This window comes from Dromiciops gliroides, chromosome 6 (genome assembly GCF_019393635.1).
Source record: "Dromiciops gliroides isolate mDroGli1 chromosome 6, mDroGli1.pri, whole genome shotgun sequence".
NCBI classification, from domain to species: Eukaryota; Metazoa; Chordata; class Mammalia; order Microbiotheria; family Microbiotheriidae; genus Dromiciops; species Dromiciops gliroides.
Genome location: NC_057866.1, coordinates 70,222,558 through 70,241,199, shown reverse-complemented (window position 1 = coordinate 70,241,199; position 18,642 = coordinate 70,222,558). Strand labels below are relative to the sequence as shown.

General features: G+C 41.2%; 1 protein-coding gene across 5 annotated transcripts in view; it reads right to left on the bottom strand.

The window, feature by feature from the left end:
* The window catches only part of PPARGC1A (PPARG coactivator 1 alpha), a 773,930-nt gene extending 756,552 nt beyond the window's left edge, over nt 1–17,378 (bottom strand). For 4 of the 5 annotated variants that reach the window (XM_043970970.1, XM_043970972.1, XM_043970967.1 and 1 more), the window contains exon 1: nt 16,760–17,378. Coding sequence is in view for 3 of the 5 variants with exons in the window: in XM_043970967.1 (XP_043826902.1) it covers nt 16,760–16,846 (87 nt within the window). In the remaining 2 variants the exon portion in view is untranslated. The remainder of the gene's footprint in view (nt 1–16,759) is intronic. The other variant, XM_043970966.1, reaches the window with a different exon arrangement.
* Nucleotides 17,379–18,642: the final 1,264 nt, after the last annotated feature.

Genomic DNA, 18,642 nt, shown 5'->3' with positions numbered 1-18,642 from the left:
GACTCCAATTCAGCCCTATCATTAATATCCTTTTAACCTCCATGAAGACAAAAACAGAATGAGGGATAAATCAAGGCCAAATTCTGCTGTGTAGATAGAAAACACTAACCACAGAAAGACCTAGTCAGCCTCACTACCAGCACCTTGCATTAGACTGTGAGCTCCTTGAGGGCAGAGCTTATCACTTGCCTTTTCTTTAGTATCCTGAGCACTTAACACAATGCCCGGTACACAGCAGGTACTTAATAAATGCCTATTGATTTAACTTTTTCTATGTCCCATGTCTTTCTCCTCTTCATCTTGGTCATCAAGTTTTATAAAGCTAAAATTTAAGTCTGAAAGTCAAAAACTATAAAATAATATGGAATCCTTACATAATGATTAGAATTCTGCCAGGAAAAGAACTTAAATAATTTATGGCCTCTTATCTTGATTATTTTCTTCCTTGAAGGTGCTTTATAAGATTACAAGCTCCTTATGGTCAGGGACTGCCTTTTGCCTCTGTTTACATACCCAGAACTTAGCACAGTGCCTGACACAATAGACTGAATAAATGTTTATTGACTGACTTCCAAAAAAAAGGTACTGAAACTTTGTCTTCACTATTAAAAGCTGTTGTGCTGCGTTTTGAGGCTTTTCTTTTTGGAAGGGGAGGACCAGTGGAAGAGACTTCTGGAGTATGAATTCAGTAGCATAAGAAACTGATATTACTGAAGCTCCCCACCACAGATGCCTATCAGCAAGTGATACATAACCCATAGTCTTCGTTCACTGAGAAGTTAGGTGATTTGCTCACTTGTCGTTGGGCTAATGTGTGTCCAATGCCAGATTTGACTGCCAGACTGACCTGTTCTCTACTATCTTTTGCTGCCTCTCATTAAAATTTTATGAGCATTAATAAACACTGTGTTTTATTTGTTATTATAAGTAACCTCTTTCTTCTCCCTAAGTTTCAGACATCACACATTATATCTGGGCTGGATGCCTGCAGATTTCTTTGAAGATATTATTTCATTAACTGTACATTTGACAGTTTGAAGAAGAAATAGCAACTCCCCAAATCCTCACCCTTAAGTATTTTCAAGGTTCAATGGAAATTTGGCTTCGTGCATATTGGCATCTCTCAAATGACCATCTACTAAAGTAACTCCTTTTATGAAAGACTGTCTCAGAAAACAAAGACTGTCTCTGAAAACAATTATTTCTTTTATGCTTCTCCTAGCTTGCTCAAAGAGAAGAAACTACAGGGAGTTTGATTAGTATCACAAATAGATCTAAGAGTATTATTAAAGGAAGATAACTAAGCTGAGATAATCAGCCCTTCAGCTTTGGTTCCTAATCAGATAGTTCTTTGATTTTTTGTTGGCTTTTAAAACATTTTAATACCTCTTCCTGGCCTACATTTTAAAACTTTGAGCTAATGCCTACATAAGAATGTATACTGGGTCTATATCTGTGTTATTTCTAGCAAGTAACTGGAATTGATTAAATTCAGTTCAACAAGCATTCATTCAACACCTACCAAGTAAGTGGCACTATCCAATTTACTGGGATACAAAGATAGAAATGGAGTAAGTCGGAATCCTCAAGCACTTTACATTCTTCTGAGGGGATACAACATTCCCAAATAAGCAAATGCAAAAATATATCCAAATTAATAGAGAGCAGTTTCAAGAGGGAAAATGTGTTAATAACCAGAGGAAATATAAAATGCCTTAATGAAGGAGGTAGCACCTAAGCTATACTTTGAAGGAATCCAGGGGTTCTATGAAGCATAGATGAGAAGGAAGATAATTCCACAAATGGGAGAGGGAGCAGAGTTCATTGCCCTAGTTTCTAAAAACTATGAATTCTTTCCTTTTCTATTCACATCCACATTGTAGCTAAAAACCAAAGCTGGCTAACATCCACAGCAGGGAAGACCTATTAGCAATGATTATGAAAGAATCAATGATAAAATAACTGCTTCCACGGCCAATGTCAAGTCGATTGTTTGTTTAACTCAGTTCTTCGCCTTTCACTAAAGTCAATAATATTTGTCATTAAGTGATAATGTCTTTAAGTGTCCTAAAATAATGTATGAATTTCAGTCTTGCACTTGAATTCATTCATGTACCTCAATGGCCACCCACACTCCCCAATGTCCTAGAAGTACTATGCCATGGTAGGACAGAAAGAAAATCCTTACCACATTGTTGATGATCAGACAAAGGGCCCCTACCTGTGTCCACAAATAAAAGATATAAACCATAAATCTTACAGTCTCGAAGTTACTAAATTCGGAGCAAATCTTTCCAATTGTCAAATTGGACTTTGTTTTTCATGGCAGATTTTTTACACTCACTGATTTTACTGAGGCAATAGACTAATAGCCTGATTGTCAGCAATCAAATACGAAAAGACAAAGAAGACAATGTTCACGTTGGATAGCCCTTCTATCAAGGATTGATAGGAAGACCTGGATAACAATCCTACATGACCATGAGGCAATTTCAACCAATGGCAGAAGTCCCAATATCAGTGAGGTCTCAGAGTCATTGAAATGTTGACCTCTTTTCTGATGAGGAAGTTTTGCTAGGCTCCTTTGAGACATGACAATTTGATTATTTGAAAGATTTACAGTCTCCTAATATATAACAGAGGATAATCCTGTGTTGCCATTGTTCTTGCCTTGGATTATTTTCAGAAATGCATATTTATTTCTGATTTGCAAACAGCTACTGGCAAATAGGTAGCAATAGTTTACATTATAGTGAGCAATAAAATGAATGAAACTAGAATTATTTTCTCTCCATCTATCCCACAGATTATGTGATTATTATTTGCAAGGTTGTTACCATGTTTTCAATGAGTAATAATCACTGGAATACTTTGAACATGGATTTTATTTCCTTACCTCACTTATCCAGACTATCCCCAACTTAATAACGACAATGATGATAGTAGATCACTATTACAAGAAATCACCTCTTCCTGGACATGACCATAATAAGAATGGATTAATTTCCAAGTTTTCAAGTGACAAAGGAGATAGTGAATGAAGCAGCCACCATCTTACCTTTTCTGCATATGATATTCAAAAGCTTAGTCGTATTTTGGAAAATTAAGTTGAAATATACATTTTTCATAAAATACTAAAACATGACCTATAGAAGGCTAGAAGAGGAAGAGGAGTGAAAATATAAATAAAACCACTTTTTATATATTTGTTGCCTGCCCCCAAATCATAACACAATCCTAGCTCATACCACTGGAAAGAGGGATGAGTGAAATTAAAAGTTTAAAAGCAGCAAGAGGACAAAGGACCCACGGAACTGAACATAAGGTAAACAGCAGTTGCTTGAACAACAGTTCTTCTTTAACTTTCTCTTCTTTCTCTCTCGTTTTTGCCTTTCTTTCATCCCTTATCAAAAGTTTGTCGCAATGCTCTGAACAGGGAAAATGATGGCAAGAATCTAATAAAATGAAATTTAATATACAACCCCAAGAGCTACTATATAACCCAAGTTCTATACTTGGATATGTAAAGAATTAATTGTTATTTGAGGTTTTTATGCCTTGGCGAGCACTGGCCTGAGGCTCCGTAAACCACACGGTGCTCCACCCACTGGTTGTAGCCATTGCCATGGCACTGGCACCTCACGTCATCACCACCAGCTGATGCCTACATGGGCCTGGCAAAATTATAATGATTGGAAGCCTAGTGAGGGCAGTCATGTGACTGTCAGAGTGGCCATACAATTGGCTGGGGGCTGTGTGGGGTTTTCTGGGATTGGGGAGGAGAATTTGCCATTCTAGCTGGAAGCTGGAAGGCGACAGGAGCTCTGCTGTGTATTCTCAGCTGATTCCTGGGCAGTGGTGTTTTTTCAGGTTGTATAATTTCCCTTTCCCCCATTTTATTTCCTTTTCCTTGATCCTACTGATCCTGTTTGTGTTTGTTTTTTTTAAGTTCGTTCTTGTTAAAATAAATCCTGTTCTGTTTTGAGGGAGGCTGCCGGTCTCCTTCCTTACCCCAATTCAAAATTGGTCCCCACAGGTAAAAGAAAAATACTGCATGAGAAGAAGATAGGAGACATGTGACTAGGCAACAATTTCTATGAAAAACATATGGGCATCTTGCTGAACTTTTAGCTTAGTATAAACCAACAATGATACACAACTACCAAAATGAGTGCAATATCAGGTTGTATTAAGAATAGAAACATATTCTACAGAATGATGGGGGATGGATAGGTGGTGAAGTAGATAGATCACAGGCCCTAGAGTCAGAAGGACGTGAGTTCAAATCTGGTCTCGGACATTAGCTGTGTGACCCTGGGTAAGTCATTTACTGCTGTTTGCCTTGGTTCCTCATCTGTAAAAATGAGATAGAGAAAGAAACAGCAAACTAATCCAATATCTTTGCCAAGAAAACACCAAGTGGAATCACTAAGAGTCAGACACAACTGAAACAACTAAACAGCAACAACTACAGAATAATGGAGGTGATCGTCCTGTTGCAAATTATCTGACACAGTCAGTCCATCTGAATTATTGCATTGAACTTGGGGCACTATATTTTGTGAACCACATAAAGAATCTGGAGAGTGTCCAGAGGAGAGCAATCAACATGGTGAAGGTCATGTAATACTAAGATCAGATGAAGGGACCAAGTTATTGAGCCTGAAAAAGAGAAATATCTGAGGGAACACAATAGATCTTTTCAAGAATCTGAAAGTAGTTCCTATTGAACTTCATGTTTAAAAGGGATTAAAATCATTCTGCTTGGCAACAGAGAGCAGAACTAGGAATAATGGGTAGAAGTTGCAGGAATGGAAATTTCTGTTTGACATAAGGAAAATATTTAAGCTGTCCCAAAGCAAGATGAGCTCTCCCTGAGCGAAGTTCCCCAATAGGGGTTGGATGACCACTTGTCAAGAAAAATGTAGAAGAGATTCCTGGGGAGGTAGGAGTTTGACAAGATCTCAGAGGTTCTTTCCAATTCTGATTCTGTCCTTTCCACAGTCTATCAACCAAATTTACATCAAATATGACAAGTTTCCCTAATGTTACATACCCAATAGAAGAAATCAGTTCAATACCAATAACTACTGAACAGTTGATTTCAGCTCAGTACCAATAGTTCTAAGTAGTTTTCAAAAGTGATTTCTTTTTAAGCAAGCACAACCATCCTATCATCATGCTGTTATAATTAAATACTAGTTACCAACAATGGTTTTGAGAAATAAACAAATATTAACTTCACCAACATGTTTACAAATTCATGAAAACACTCAACACAATTATCTCCCATTTTTTCCTTTAGCAATTTAGTATTTAGGGCTCAGATTTAGAAAGAAAAAATATTCCTCTTGCAAATTATTTCTAATGTAACTGTTGGTATCAGGGTCAAAAAATCAATTAGCAATGATGTCCTACTTCCTAACATAAAAGTCCTTTGATAAATATGTAAAGATTATTCCATTTTCTTTCTTCAAGTTTTAGGACTCTGTCATCAAAGCTATGTAACCTTTTTCAGCCTTGACATCACATAAAGAAAAATGTAAACAATTTCATTAACATTGCAACATGTATATTCAGCCTGTTGCTTGACTACATGTATTACTTTCATTCTCTAGCCTTGATACCTAATTTTAATCATGGAAAAAATCTAACCATTTATTTGAAGTAAAATAAAATTTTAAATGAAACCTTATTTCGTATCTGACAATTGAGAATTCTTTTGACATGAAAACAGATAATACTTTAAAAGACTGAAAGAGCCTTTCTTTTTAAACATGTGTTTAAGGGACTACAGAATCACATTATACCAAGGACTGGGTGGAATGTATGGTAACTATCTTACCCATAAGCACACCATCATTTCTGCCTTGACCTCTGCTGAAAAATGAAAAAGCATACAGGCTTTTAGAGTTGGAAGAGAACCTTAGAGATCATTGAATCAAACCTTCTCATTTTATAATGAGGAAATTGGGGCCTAAAGGTGCTTAAGTGGGTAAGTGACAGTTTCCACCGTGCACAGTGGTTAAATGGCAAAACCATAAATAAAACCAAAGCTATAACCAAGGGTGGGTGCACCTGGGATTTTAGCCCAGCGTACTGAAGTTTGAGAATTACACACGTTACTTCTTCATCGGTAGAAATCAACTGGTAACCAATTCTCCCATCTCATCTATGTGAATTTGTCTTAGCTCATTCTTGTGATTATTTTCATATTTACAAAGGTATTTGAAGGGCTTAGGAGATATTTTGAGTAGCTGGACCCAGCTTTAGAATCACTTGTCCCAGGGAACGAAATTGCTTGCCACAGCTCTTAGTAGAACCCAGAGTCTCCTGATTACCAGGAGATGCCACAGGTGAGCGTAATAGACAATTATTACTGAAAAATCCTCCCTTCAACACTAAACCATCTTCTGACAATTTTCCTGCCGTCTCCCAGAAATATAAATAATAGTATTCTCTACTAGTTCCGGGACAGTTATCCAAGCCGAGCCAAAAATGTGTGGAAAAAAGGAAGGGGGATCTTTTACCATCAATATCTTACTCATTCAAAATCTCAATGTCCACAGGTTGTGTAAAGAGACAAAATTGGAGAAAAAAGGGACAAGCTTTTAATGACAACTAATATAAAGTGCTATCTACCCAAAGATGTGTGTCATACAAACACATATCCTGTACAATAAGAAGGGTTGAGGTTGGTCAGAACTGAATCCTATTTAGGCAGTAAACTCCATCAGCAATTGTGCTTCTAGAGATCTTGTTCCCATGCCCTTCAATCTGGTTTCGGTAGACGTGCAGTCATTCTCACTCGGGTTTTGGCATGGCTGTTCTACTTGGCCTTCCTGTCACTGTACACACTGTGGTGGTTGTTTCTAAAGTGCAACCACTGAGTTTTTCATCTAAAAACGCAGTAGCCTAATAATATATCTTGCAGTACATATTGGGCGTGTTGCTGATTAACTTTAGAGAAATAGAGTATATCTTTTAAAAATAAAAAAAAGAGTATCATAATCTTAGGCATGTAGCAGTTGCAAAAAAACCCCAACTACCTATATCCAGGGAATTACCATTTTCCCTTCTTTTTATCCTTCTAAACTTTTTTAACTTAAACATATATTTTATAAGTTTTTATTTTTAAATCTTAAAGGTTTAGTGAGTCTGCCAGGAATCAGTCTTATTATGTCCTGGGGACTTTAAAATGGAACTGAAATTCATTCATTTTCCACATTAATTTCCCATTTTTAAAAATGGCATAGCACAAATTTCTTCATCATCAAAAGAGATGGAATCAAAAATAATAACATGGTATGATGTCATGTGTAAACTATTGTTTTCAGAAGAGTAACTGCCATTTATTCTTTATCTGTTTGATAATATGATGTATTACTGAAAATGTTTCCTCTTTCAACATCTACAACACTTGGCACCCCTTCGCTATGTTGTCTTGTAGGAATCCAAAAAGTCTAGTAGAGAGATCACCAGTCCTTGAGTAGTTGTTTAGTCAAGCAGTCATCCAAGATTGGTATTGGGACACCATTCAGCACACCAGAGTTGTATAGTGTTTCCATACTGCTCTGAGAAGCTTACATATGCAAACAAATAGGCGTTCAAGTTACACTGAATAATGAGGCAAACAGCAATTTATAAAGTGCAGTCATTCTACGCCACATTTCATTTTGGAAGAAGGAGGGCTACAGCCAACTGCGAACAATTACAGAATTGTCAATGGAATTCAATAAATGTTGTTTAAAAAAAAAAAACCTAATTATTTGTTACAATAACCAGCTACTACCGCCACTTTGTATTTGGAGGTTTGTAAACTACTTCCATTCGGAATGTAATTGATTTCATTTTTATCATTTGCTCAAGTTTATGTGGTTGTCCTCATCCTAAGAGATGATAACATCTATTTTCAGCAAATTATACATTATAATTCCTCATTCAAAAGCTGTAACAGAAAACAAAATGCTAATTTATGCTGTAAACGAAACTCTAGAATCATAATCACTCATTGTTAACACTGGGGACTAAACTGCTACTGGAAATAATAAACTACAGCAAAATGTGGGTTTGTTTAGAGTCTCCCCCCCTCCTCCCCCTGCTTGTTTTTGTTTTGTTGTTAGACAACCAGCACAATTTCCAACACTCTTACAGGCAGGTGATTAAATGACTCTCTCTCCTTCTTCCAGATACAAACCAGACTTTTCCTTTGCCCCTAAGCTATTATCTGCAGCACTATATTTCAAATCTACAGGAATATTTGCTCACAAAGCAAACAGAAGTGTAAGCTGAAAAAGAGAGCACAGTAAAGCCCCACACCTGCGTTTCCACATTTCATTAGGCTTCTTCCTCTACATTTTCCCTTTACATCAGCGGTCTTCTTTCCTATGTGTTTCCCCTGTGCTGGTATCCCTCAGTGATACCTTCTGGTCATGGTGTGCTTATCCTAATAGCAAGTTTCCAACCTGCTTCCGGGAAAATTTAAAACCAATAAGTTAAGTCAAAGAAATCCAGAAACTTGGGGTAAATTAGGTCAATTAACCATTCTAACCTCAATAATATCACATGTGCTATTGGCCCCTTTTGGAAACAGTCTGCTTTATCGGAATAACATTCCTGAAGTTAACGACATATAACACCACCCAACAGCATTCCCTCGCCCTATTTCTTGATAGCATAGAAAAGAAATATTCAAATACAGTTATTATCTCAAAAATGGGAATTCTTTGAAGTGACCCAAAAGTCACACTACCTTATGTAGTAAATCATTTTACTGCTGCCCTTTTATTTAATGCCCTCTGCAGTACACATTTATCTCCACACTGGCAAAGTGTGCTCATTGATTTCCTATGGTCTCTCTGGAAGAAAGTCCTGCTTCCTTGATGATGAGTACAAAGGGTGGGTGACCCCATTCTCATTCCAATGCAAACCTTGCACTTTTACATTTCCGCTAGGGCCACATGAACCGGCAACTAGCAAAGAACTCTCTGCCCTCTTCTTCCAGAAAGCCTTGCTGTAACTACTGACATTTAATGTTTTTTTTCTGCCTTCATACAACTATATTTCTGAAGATCACAATATAATGTTGGAACTACCAGAAGGTATTAGTTCATCATGGACACAAATGTTACCTGGTGATTTAATACGGTGGAAACTATTGCCATGTGGCTCATTATTGCATAGATAAACTGCAGCCCGAATTATCTCCCCTGAAACATAACTACTTATAGTAAATGCCTAACATAGCATGGTTAGTCCATAATATTCTTCAATACCAGAATTACATAAGCATCCCAATGATGTAAGTCTACAATGTTAAGTCACTCATTCTGCAAAAAAAAAAAAAAAATGTACAAGTATTTATCAATGACATTTCCCCTATAATCTGTGTTATTTCGGCTAAATAAAGAATTAACACCTCCACTTCAATCATACCAATTTGTCAGAATAAACCTAGAACTAAAGAATGTTTTCTAAGGCTGAGTTCTGAAGGGGCCACCAAACCTATTCCCTTTAACTGTCCTCAACAGTCAATTCAAACAACTGATTAGTTTAGTCAACAAACAAGCCAATGCAAGTGAAATGAAAAAAAGGATTTATTAATAGTTCAGTAAACATAGCCTTGTTCATAATCAATCTACAAGCATTTATTAACTACTTACTAAGTGCTAAATACTGAGGATACAGAGAAAGGTAAAAATATAACCCTTGCCTTAGGGAATTCATATTCTAATGAAGGAAATGACATACAAACAACCATAAACATACAAGATACAACCAGTGTACACAAGAAGTGATCTTAAAGAGAAGGTACTCATTTGGTCATTCAACACTCATTCCTTAAGCACCTAAAAGGAATCTGTTCCTATATTCAAGGAGTAGGGGTGGGTGGATGGGTCGAGGAATAGGGAGAGACTAGAAATCAAACCAGTTGCTGGGAAGAGGAAAAAAAATGTATATAGCTAAGTATATTTTTTAAATGTACAAAGCAGAGGTGGGTGATTGGCTAACCCCTCCCACTGTGCTGACTATTGAAGGAAGCTAAGGATTCTATGAGGTAGCAATGAGGAAGTAGCCTATTCAAAGGGCATAGAGATAGGAAATGGCATGTTATATGGTGGGAACCACATGTAAGCCAGTTTAGTTTGAACACAGAGGGCATGAAGGAGAACAGCATGCAATAACCCTACAATTGAGGGCTAGAGCCAAATTGGGAAAAGGCTTTGAATGCAAAACAAGAATCTAAATTTTGCATTAGAGACAATAAAGCCCTCTGAGAGAGCTTCTTGGGCAATGGAGTGGCATTGCTGAACTATGCTTTAGCTAAAATAAAGTCACAGATTTATATATCGAGAACTAAAAGATATCTCAGAAAGCATCTAATCCAACCTTCTGTTTTTACAAAGGAGGACACTGAGGCCCAGAAAAGTGAAGGCCCAGTGACACACATAGTAAATAGTATAGCTGGGGCACAAACCTAGGCCCTTTGACTTAAAATTCAGTCCCACCTGGTTGTTTTTTTAAAAATTAAAAATAGGCAGACATGATTATGAAAGGGGGGGTGAATTTTCTCCATTTTATGTCTACAAATAAATTACACCACCAAAATTTGGTTTTTAGCAATGTGTATTTGATCTAAGCAAGCTACTTATGTAGTATAGCTAATTACTACAATGTATTTTGCTCCAAGATCTAGGTAAACCTTACACTTTACAAGGGAAAACAATATTTGTTAAGTTAGTACAGTGGGAGACTGACTACATCAGAGAAAGTATCCACAAGCACCAAAATATTATAAATCGATTTTTTCTAGTCACATTTCTAGCTCTACAGGACCGACATTAGAACAGTGTTAGTAATTTGGAGTTTGCACCCAATAGAATGCAAATTTACCTAGCCCTTTCTCAGTCCAGATCATTCCTCCAATTTATGAACTACATGAACTGCCTGTTCATAAATTGTATTCCTTAAGCACCTACTATGTGCAGAAAACTACATAGTTGCCTAAATATACAGAAATATACAGAAAAAGAGAAGCTTTTAAAGCATGAATATATAGTTTATCTATGTATATTTCTAATTTTTGAGACATCATATTTGAATACAGTCCTGTACAGAAGAGAGACTTTGAAGACAGGACAGTCCAAGTTCTGGCTCATCTCTATGAATCACAACATTGTCACAGCTTTATGAATTGTGATGTGCCCAAAAAGGAGGGGAAAAATACGTATTGAATTCTTTACAGTACTCGGACTGGATGGAAAAGAATGTTCCTCCCTGGGCTGGATTTTGTCTTGGCTATTCCATATTCATGGAAGTCGTGCCAAGCCAAAAAAGCAGGCCGTCAGCACAAGCTTTCAACAACTTCCCCACATCCATTAATGATTTTACATTGAAACTTCTACCCTGCTTGAAAAGATAGAATGAGTACAAAGAGGCACAGGTAACTCGTTCACAAAGGTCCAGGGCCGAATTCAAAACAGCCACTGCCTACTCTGACTAGATAGTGGGCATCCCACAAGGATGCCATTTTGTATCTCTACTTTGGGAAATTTGATGGAAGGGAGTGGGAAAGGTCCCAAGTTGAATCTGTGGGGGAAGTTCTATCCAAAACTCGACGAGAAAACTTCTGGACCCTGGGTAGGGCAAGGGGAAAGGGGGCTTTGAGGAGGAATGGGTAAAGGGAGGGAGAAGAAGGTGAAAATCAAACCAGTTGCTTGGCACAATTCAAAATGAAGGGGCTCTATTTTTCCCTTTGTAACTGGCTGTACTGATATCACACATAACCTGATTTGATTGATTGATATTACACATAACCTGATTGCCTAAAGTTAATTCTGACAGTAGATGGTTGGTACAAGGGAAGCTACAGTAACTACTAATATCTATTGACTACGAAGGACGAAACAACCAGCACTCAAGATGCACTCCGGACAGCTGGAAGGTCAGTTTACTGAGAGAAGCTGCAATTTGGACAGTAACAGCACAAAAGACTTGCAGGAATAGTTAGAAAGCACAATGTAAAAGGTGACTGGGGAAAACATCTTTACAAGAAGCTTGCAGTACTGCCATCCCTAGGTCTGAAACTGTAATTCAGAGGAGAGTCTTTCTCTCTCTGTCTGGCACTGCTGAGAAGAAGGAACCTTTTACCAGGACTCTTTATGTATGTGGAGTTGGGTGGGCATGGGGATGAGTAGTGATTCTAATTTAAGAAATCAATTCTAAATCAGCATCATCAAACCTTTTCTTATTACATTACTTTGCTTACTGTTTATTCTGCAAAACTATGGCGTGCAGATACTTTGAGAAATGGTTTCAAAATACTTGGCAGGTGGTCCATCCAGGCATAGAGTAAAAATGCCAAGCTTAACCTTTCTTCTATATATAATAGATGCAATTTATTTATATCACATCCTAGTCTTCCCACAAGACAAAACCTACACTCTGAGTTCTGAATATTAGATTTTCATATTAAAAACTAAAAAAGCTGAATTAAAAGCAGTTTATTTGGGAGTAATAATAAAGTGTCTTGGTTATTTCAAATGATCAAGAAATTAAGTCATCTTTGTACAGAGAAGTCTTTTTATTCTCCTTCATTTGTTTATACTGAGAGGTGTTATAATCATATTTTTCTTTTTTTTCTGTGTGTGTGTGAGAATGAAAGTAATCAAAAGGCCTTATGATGCCAGGAAAAGATAGTCTTAGTGAGCTCTAGTGGAGATGCTATTGATATTGTAAAAAGGCTTCTTTTGCATGGCATTAGATCTGGAGAATGCATCATATTGATCTGAAAATAAAAAGCCTGATTTTTTTTTTGTACAGTCAACCCTTCCCTTCATGAGCACTTAAATACACTACAAAGTTGTGGGAGGGGTTTTTTTAATTGAAGTAGAGTAAACAAATTATATTTGAAGAGCATTGCTTTTTTAGTGAAGAACCGAAGATTTGTAAGCTCTTTTTTTGGCAGCAATTCAGGTAAAATCATGAATAAGTCTTGCTCTTTTAAATTTAGGACAAGTCTACCTTTAATAGCTCTGACAAAGCTTGAAAAGAGAATTTCATACCATAACTTTATGTTTTTTGCTGCATCCAAGCAGCTAAAATTATGTATCTCATTGTCCAAAGAGGATGAAAAGACCTAAAATGCAAACTAGAGATCAACAAATATATACACACACATACATACACACACATACATACATATGCATACACACAAGCACCTATTTCTTAGTTCTGAACATTCTGATTCTGCTCCTACCAAAAAAAAAAAAAGCTTAGTAGGATTACCTTTTTGCAGTACCCTATGGAAATTCTCCAATGTGTCAGTCAGTCTCTTCCCTAATGATGCAAGTATCTCATTTGTTTCTGTATTTTATCTTAAAAGTTCACACTATCCCATTTTTTTTTTAAAATCAATATTTCAAATAATCTTCCTTTTCCCACATACAATTAAACTGCAGTAGCAATAACATATACCTTCCAATATCAGTCCGTGAGCTAACTAGACCCAAAAAGCAGCACCTGCAGGGCTTTCCCTAATTCTATCTGCTTTTCTTGTCAATATGAACATTTTCCCCAAACAATATTTTAATTTAGGGAGGGGGTGATTTTCCCCTAAATCTTGTTAAACTAACTTTATAAAAATGCAACTGGTTTAAACCTGTTTTTACTGTTTCTTTTTTAAATCTTTCCTCGTCTTCTCTTTCTCCTTCCCCTTCTCCACCATTTCCCTTCTATAACCCCCCTCCCCCTTTTCCTCCTACCCATTTCCTTCGGTTTCTAAGGAGGCTTCACGTGATTGCTAGACTTGCAGAATCGGGCAATAGCCCTTCCTAAAATCTTTCAAATAGCTCGTTTCTTTACATCTCTTTTTTTTCAAACGTATATAGAACATTATATAATTGTAATTCTATGCCATCTCATGTGTCATTGACATGTTTTCTCCACTCCCTGCCTTTTCTAAGGTAGGAGTACCCAGGGCCACCAGGTGCAGGCCACAGGCGAACACACTGTAAACTTATCATAATGCATCTAGTTCTTTGACTAGTTGGGCGCGTGGCGCTGCTGAGGAATCACGATTTCTGATTTTGACAGTCCGTGGTTTTCAGTAGGAGAACGTCCTAACGGCGTGCAAGGCTAGTTCTGACTCATGTTAGGTCTATAGCAAACCAGCCCAAGAAAGACCCACAGACGACACACACTGCACACACTCGGAACCGCAGGCTTTGCAAATCTTTTAATTGTGTTTCTATTTGGAGCAGGATAGGGGAAGTTAAGAGAATGAAAGGAGGTGGAGGGGGGGGGCGGAGACAGTTCTGCTACTAATAAGCAAACCCAAGTGACAACCCCACAGCCTCCCTTTCCGCTAAGCCCCCTTCAAGCCTGTGTACTCTGGGGAGCTTTTCCCATTACCCACCCCCACCCAGCAAAGCACACGCATCTTTTTCTTTCCCCGCCTCTCCATCCCGCACAACTACAGGGTCGGCCAAGCCAACATCGAGGCTTCTGCCAGACATCAAGCGCCTTCCAAGTTTCTACTAACAGCTTTGCCTCTCTGCACCCTCTCCACCCGCTTGTTTGTATGCTTCAAGCCCCAGACAACCAAAGTTCGATATTTATTGGGCTGTTTAAAGGGCACACATGGGTCGAGATCCGAAACTTCCCCAGCCCATCCCCGAGGAATAAAAAGAAGACGCTGCTCAGACTCCCTCCTCCCTGGCGGGCAGCGGCGGGCGGCGGGCGGCGGCAGCCGCGGCGGCATTGGCATTGGCATTGCTGCCTGTCTGGGGCTCTCGTTCCCGCCTGCTAGTTGCTTCTACTGCAAGAAGAATTCTCCAAGGGCTCCCCCGGGCCGGCTGTTATGTATTAGTTAACTCCCGTGGCAGTGTGTGGTTTCTTGATCCCTAGCTATAGAGGTGAAACCTTAAACTGGCAACTGCTAGTTTGGGGATTTCAGTTTCCTGGAAACTGGTGTGCTGGGGGTGGAAGGAGAGGTGGGGGGCCGGAGGGGGGGGGGGCGTCGGGAGAAAGAGGACTGCACGTTTTTCCATGAGCTCAGCAGAGCGCGCTGCCCACCAACAGGGGAGGGAGAGCGCGCGCGAGGGGGCAGGCCAGCCCCGCGGGCGACTGGGCAAGAGTGGCGAGCTCCCCTCCTCGCAGTCGTCGCGCCCCCCCCTCCCCGCCCCTGTGGGCCACACATACACACGCACGCACGCGCGCATGGACACACGCACGCGCGCACACCGACACCGACACCGACACACACAGACACACACACACACACACCCCTCTCTGTCTCTCTCTGTCTCTCCGTCTCTGTCTCTGTCTCTCTCTGTCTCTGTGTCTGTCTGTCTGTCTGTCTGTCTGTCTCTCTCTCTCTCTCTCTCCCTCCCTCCCTCCCTCTCCCTCGGCCCGTGCGCGCTCCGCCTGACAGGCACGCGGACACCTGACCTGGGAATCCCACGCGCTGGAGGCCGCTCCAGCAGGCGGCACGTTGCTGCCTAGCAAGTTGGACGCAGCATCTCTCCTAATTTTTTTTTCCTAAGGCTTTAACTTTTCCTTTCCCCAGCCCTCTTCCCTCCACCCCCCCTCCCCCAACACACACACACACACACACACACACACACACACACACACACACACACACACACACACTCTATTCCTCCACCTCCCTCCGGGTCCCTACCTCGTCCCCTCCCTCTCTACTTCACCGTGTAGTTTACAGATGACAGATGCCTGGAGACTTTCACCAAACAAGCAGTGGGGGCAGCAGACTACAACAGTTATTTAATTAAAAGGCTTTTTCCCACCCCCCGCTCGGGCTCTCTCCTAGGCTCCCAGAATAGCTTTTACACCAGAAGACACAATCCTCCCTGCTCTCTCCTCCAGGTACCCACCCGGTTTGGACACCCCGTCTGCCTACTTCCCCCCTTTTTCACGATATCCCCTCACTCCGACGACTCTGCCCTCCCCCGGCACCCCCCCCCCAAGGCAGACTGACATGTACACCTAGAGGCACAGAGCAGCTACCGGGGAAGGGATGCAGACAGACTGCATTGCACAGTCATCAAAGTTAAGTGGGGGTGGGAGGGGGATAGGTGCGGGGGCGTAGAAAGAAGCCTCAACTACTCCCACCCAGACGGGGTCAGGGAGGCTTTACTTGCATATGCAGCCATTTTAGGGGAAGAAACGGGTTGGGGGCTGGGAAGGGGGAATGGGACAGGGAAAGGGGGAGAGCTTCCCCTGCCAGCAAGTAGCCTGGGGCTTGGATCCCACCCACCCGCCTCCAGGACCCAACTAACAGGCAACCAGGCAGCAAGAAAGAACGGGCAAAAAGCACCGAAGGAGACTTAAGAGGTTTCGCTTGAGTTGCCTTGTTGTGCCTGGAGTTGTTCGGGGTAACGCACCAGCTCCATCCTCTGGATCTCGCTTGGGGAGGGGGGCGATCTGCCAACTGGGGGGGGGGGGATTGATAGAAGATTGGGGAGGGCGGGGGAGGGAGGGGCGAAAGAGACCCATCGCGATTGGAAAGCTAGCGTTCCTATTCCCCCTTTCCACGACGTTCCGTTTTGCAGAAATACATACACAAGACTGAGCAACCCACTTCGCCGCCGCCACCCCCCACTTCCCTCTCCAGCCTTTTGCATCCCCGTGGAGTGCTAAGTGGGTTCGCGACAGGGAGGAGAGGAGGGGACCCGGGTGGAGGGGTGGGGGGTGCGGGAGAGAGATAAGAAACAGCATCGAGCCGCGGGGCTCTTACCTGGTTGTAGGAGGTTTCCCAGGAGGAGCTGTAGTTGTAAAAGAAAGAGGAGAAGAAGGCATCTTCCGATAGCCCGCAGCCTGCCATCCTCTGGATGCAAACAAAATGGGGAGAGAGAGAGAGAAAAAAAAACACAACACAACAAAAAATAATCTCTCCAAAAAAAAAGAAAAAAGAAAAGAAAAGAAATGCCAGAGGAACCTCTCAACTCTTCACCCTTCCTGGGATTTTTACTGATGCTGCTGTGACTAAAGACTGAACGAACCTATAGAGGTTTGCCCTGACTTCTGCTGCCGGGCTGCCGCCGCCGCCGCCGCCACTGCCGGTACGGGTGGGTATGTGTGTGTCTCTGTGTGTGTCTGTGTCTGTGTGTGTGTGTCTGTGTGTGCGTGCGTGTGTGTATTCAGAGGGAGAGAGAGGAGGGGAAGAGATAAGGAAGGGAGAGAAATGAGAGACTGGATGGAGAGCACAGAGAGTGTGTGTATGTGTGTGTGCGTGTGTGTATGTGCGTCTGTTTGTGGAGCTCACCGAAGAGCCAAAGCCTGAAGACGGAGCCGTCACGTGGGGCGCGCTGACTCCGCTGCTGGGGACAGCCTGTACTACAGACCCTGCTACTAAATCACCCACAGCCGCACGACCTTTACATCCCCCCCCCACTGCCGCCCCCCACCTCCTCGCGCCCTCCCTCCGGGCCAAGGCTGGCAAGGCTGCGCAAGGGAACAAGTGGGGCGCGTGCTGGACCCGCTGCTGCACCGGCTTTGGGGGGCGGGGGCGAGCTGGGGCCGGGGGGGCGGGGGGGACGGAGAAGGGAAGGAGCCGGGGGAGGGGGAGGACGCACAGGTGCTTTTCTTGCCGCCCCTGGGATCCAAGTCTCTTTCCCCCTTCCCTCTCCCTCCAAACCCGAGTTTCATTCGACTCTCATTAAAGACTTTTAATTCTGGCGATGCCTTCTTGTGTTGTTCGCTTTTCACGGAAAAGGCAGAGCCTCCCTCCCTCGGGGACGTGATTTTACACAGTTAATACGTCGGGTTTTCTATCTCCCCCACCCCACTTCCCAATACACTTAGGCAGCAGCTGACGGCCCCCTCCGAACCCCAATACCTCCCATCCCAAATTAAACCCCACTTCCTTTTCCCATGTATGCTGTAGTTAAGCTAAGTCTATGCTCCATCAAACTAGGCTAGGCAGAGAATTGGAAAGTAGATTTAGGGAACAATGCTGCCCCAGCAGGGAGAAAGGCTAGCTGGCTTTAATGGGTCTTTTCCATCTCTAGTTTGGCATTCTGTTGGTTTAACAGTAAAAATAACATGAAAATAATTTTTCAAAAATGTTTTAAGCTTCTCCACTAAGATCCAGTAAGGTTTATGTAAGGAGATTTGTGAAATAATGCCCCCTCTCTGATTTTTTTTTAATTTAAGATAGAAATAAATGACCATTTTCCTAAGGCAGAATTCTAGGACCATCCCTGCCTCTCTCTCTCTCTCTCTCTCTCTCTCTCTCTCTCTCTCTCTCTCTCTCTCTCTCTATCTATCTATCTATCTATCTATCTATCTATCTATCTATCTATCTATCTATCTATCTATCTATCTCTTCCCCCCCCCATAAGTGGATAGCTGAAAGTAACATCTGCAGTGACAACTTCCTTACCTCTTGACCTTCCACTTTCCATAAAGGTACTCACAACAAATAAAAAAGGAACTCCTATGTTCCTATCAAAAAGCTTTCACAAACAATTGCACCTCTAGGAGGAAACTTGGAGAGATATCTTGAAGATAACTAGAACACATACTTTTCCTGATTTTTTCCATATACTGTACATTTTTATGCAAACATATTTGTTTTCCCAAGAGTTCAGCTGTTCCTCTTGTAAATTCCCCACTTGA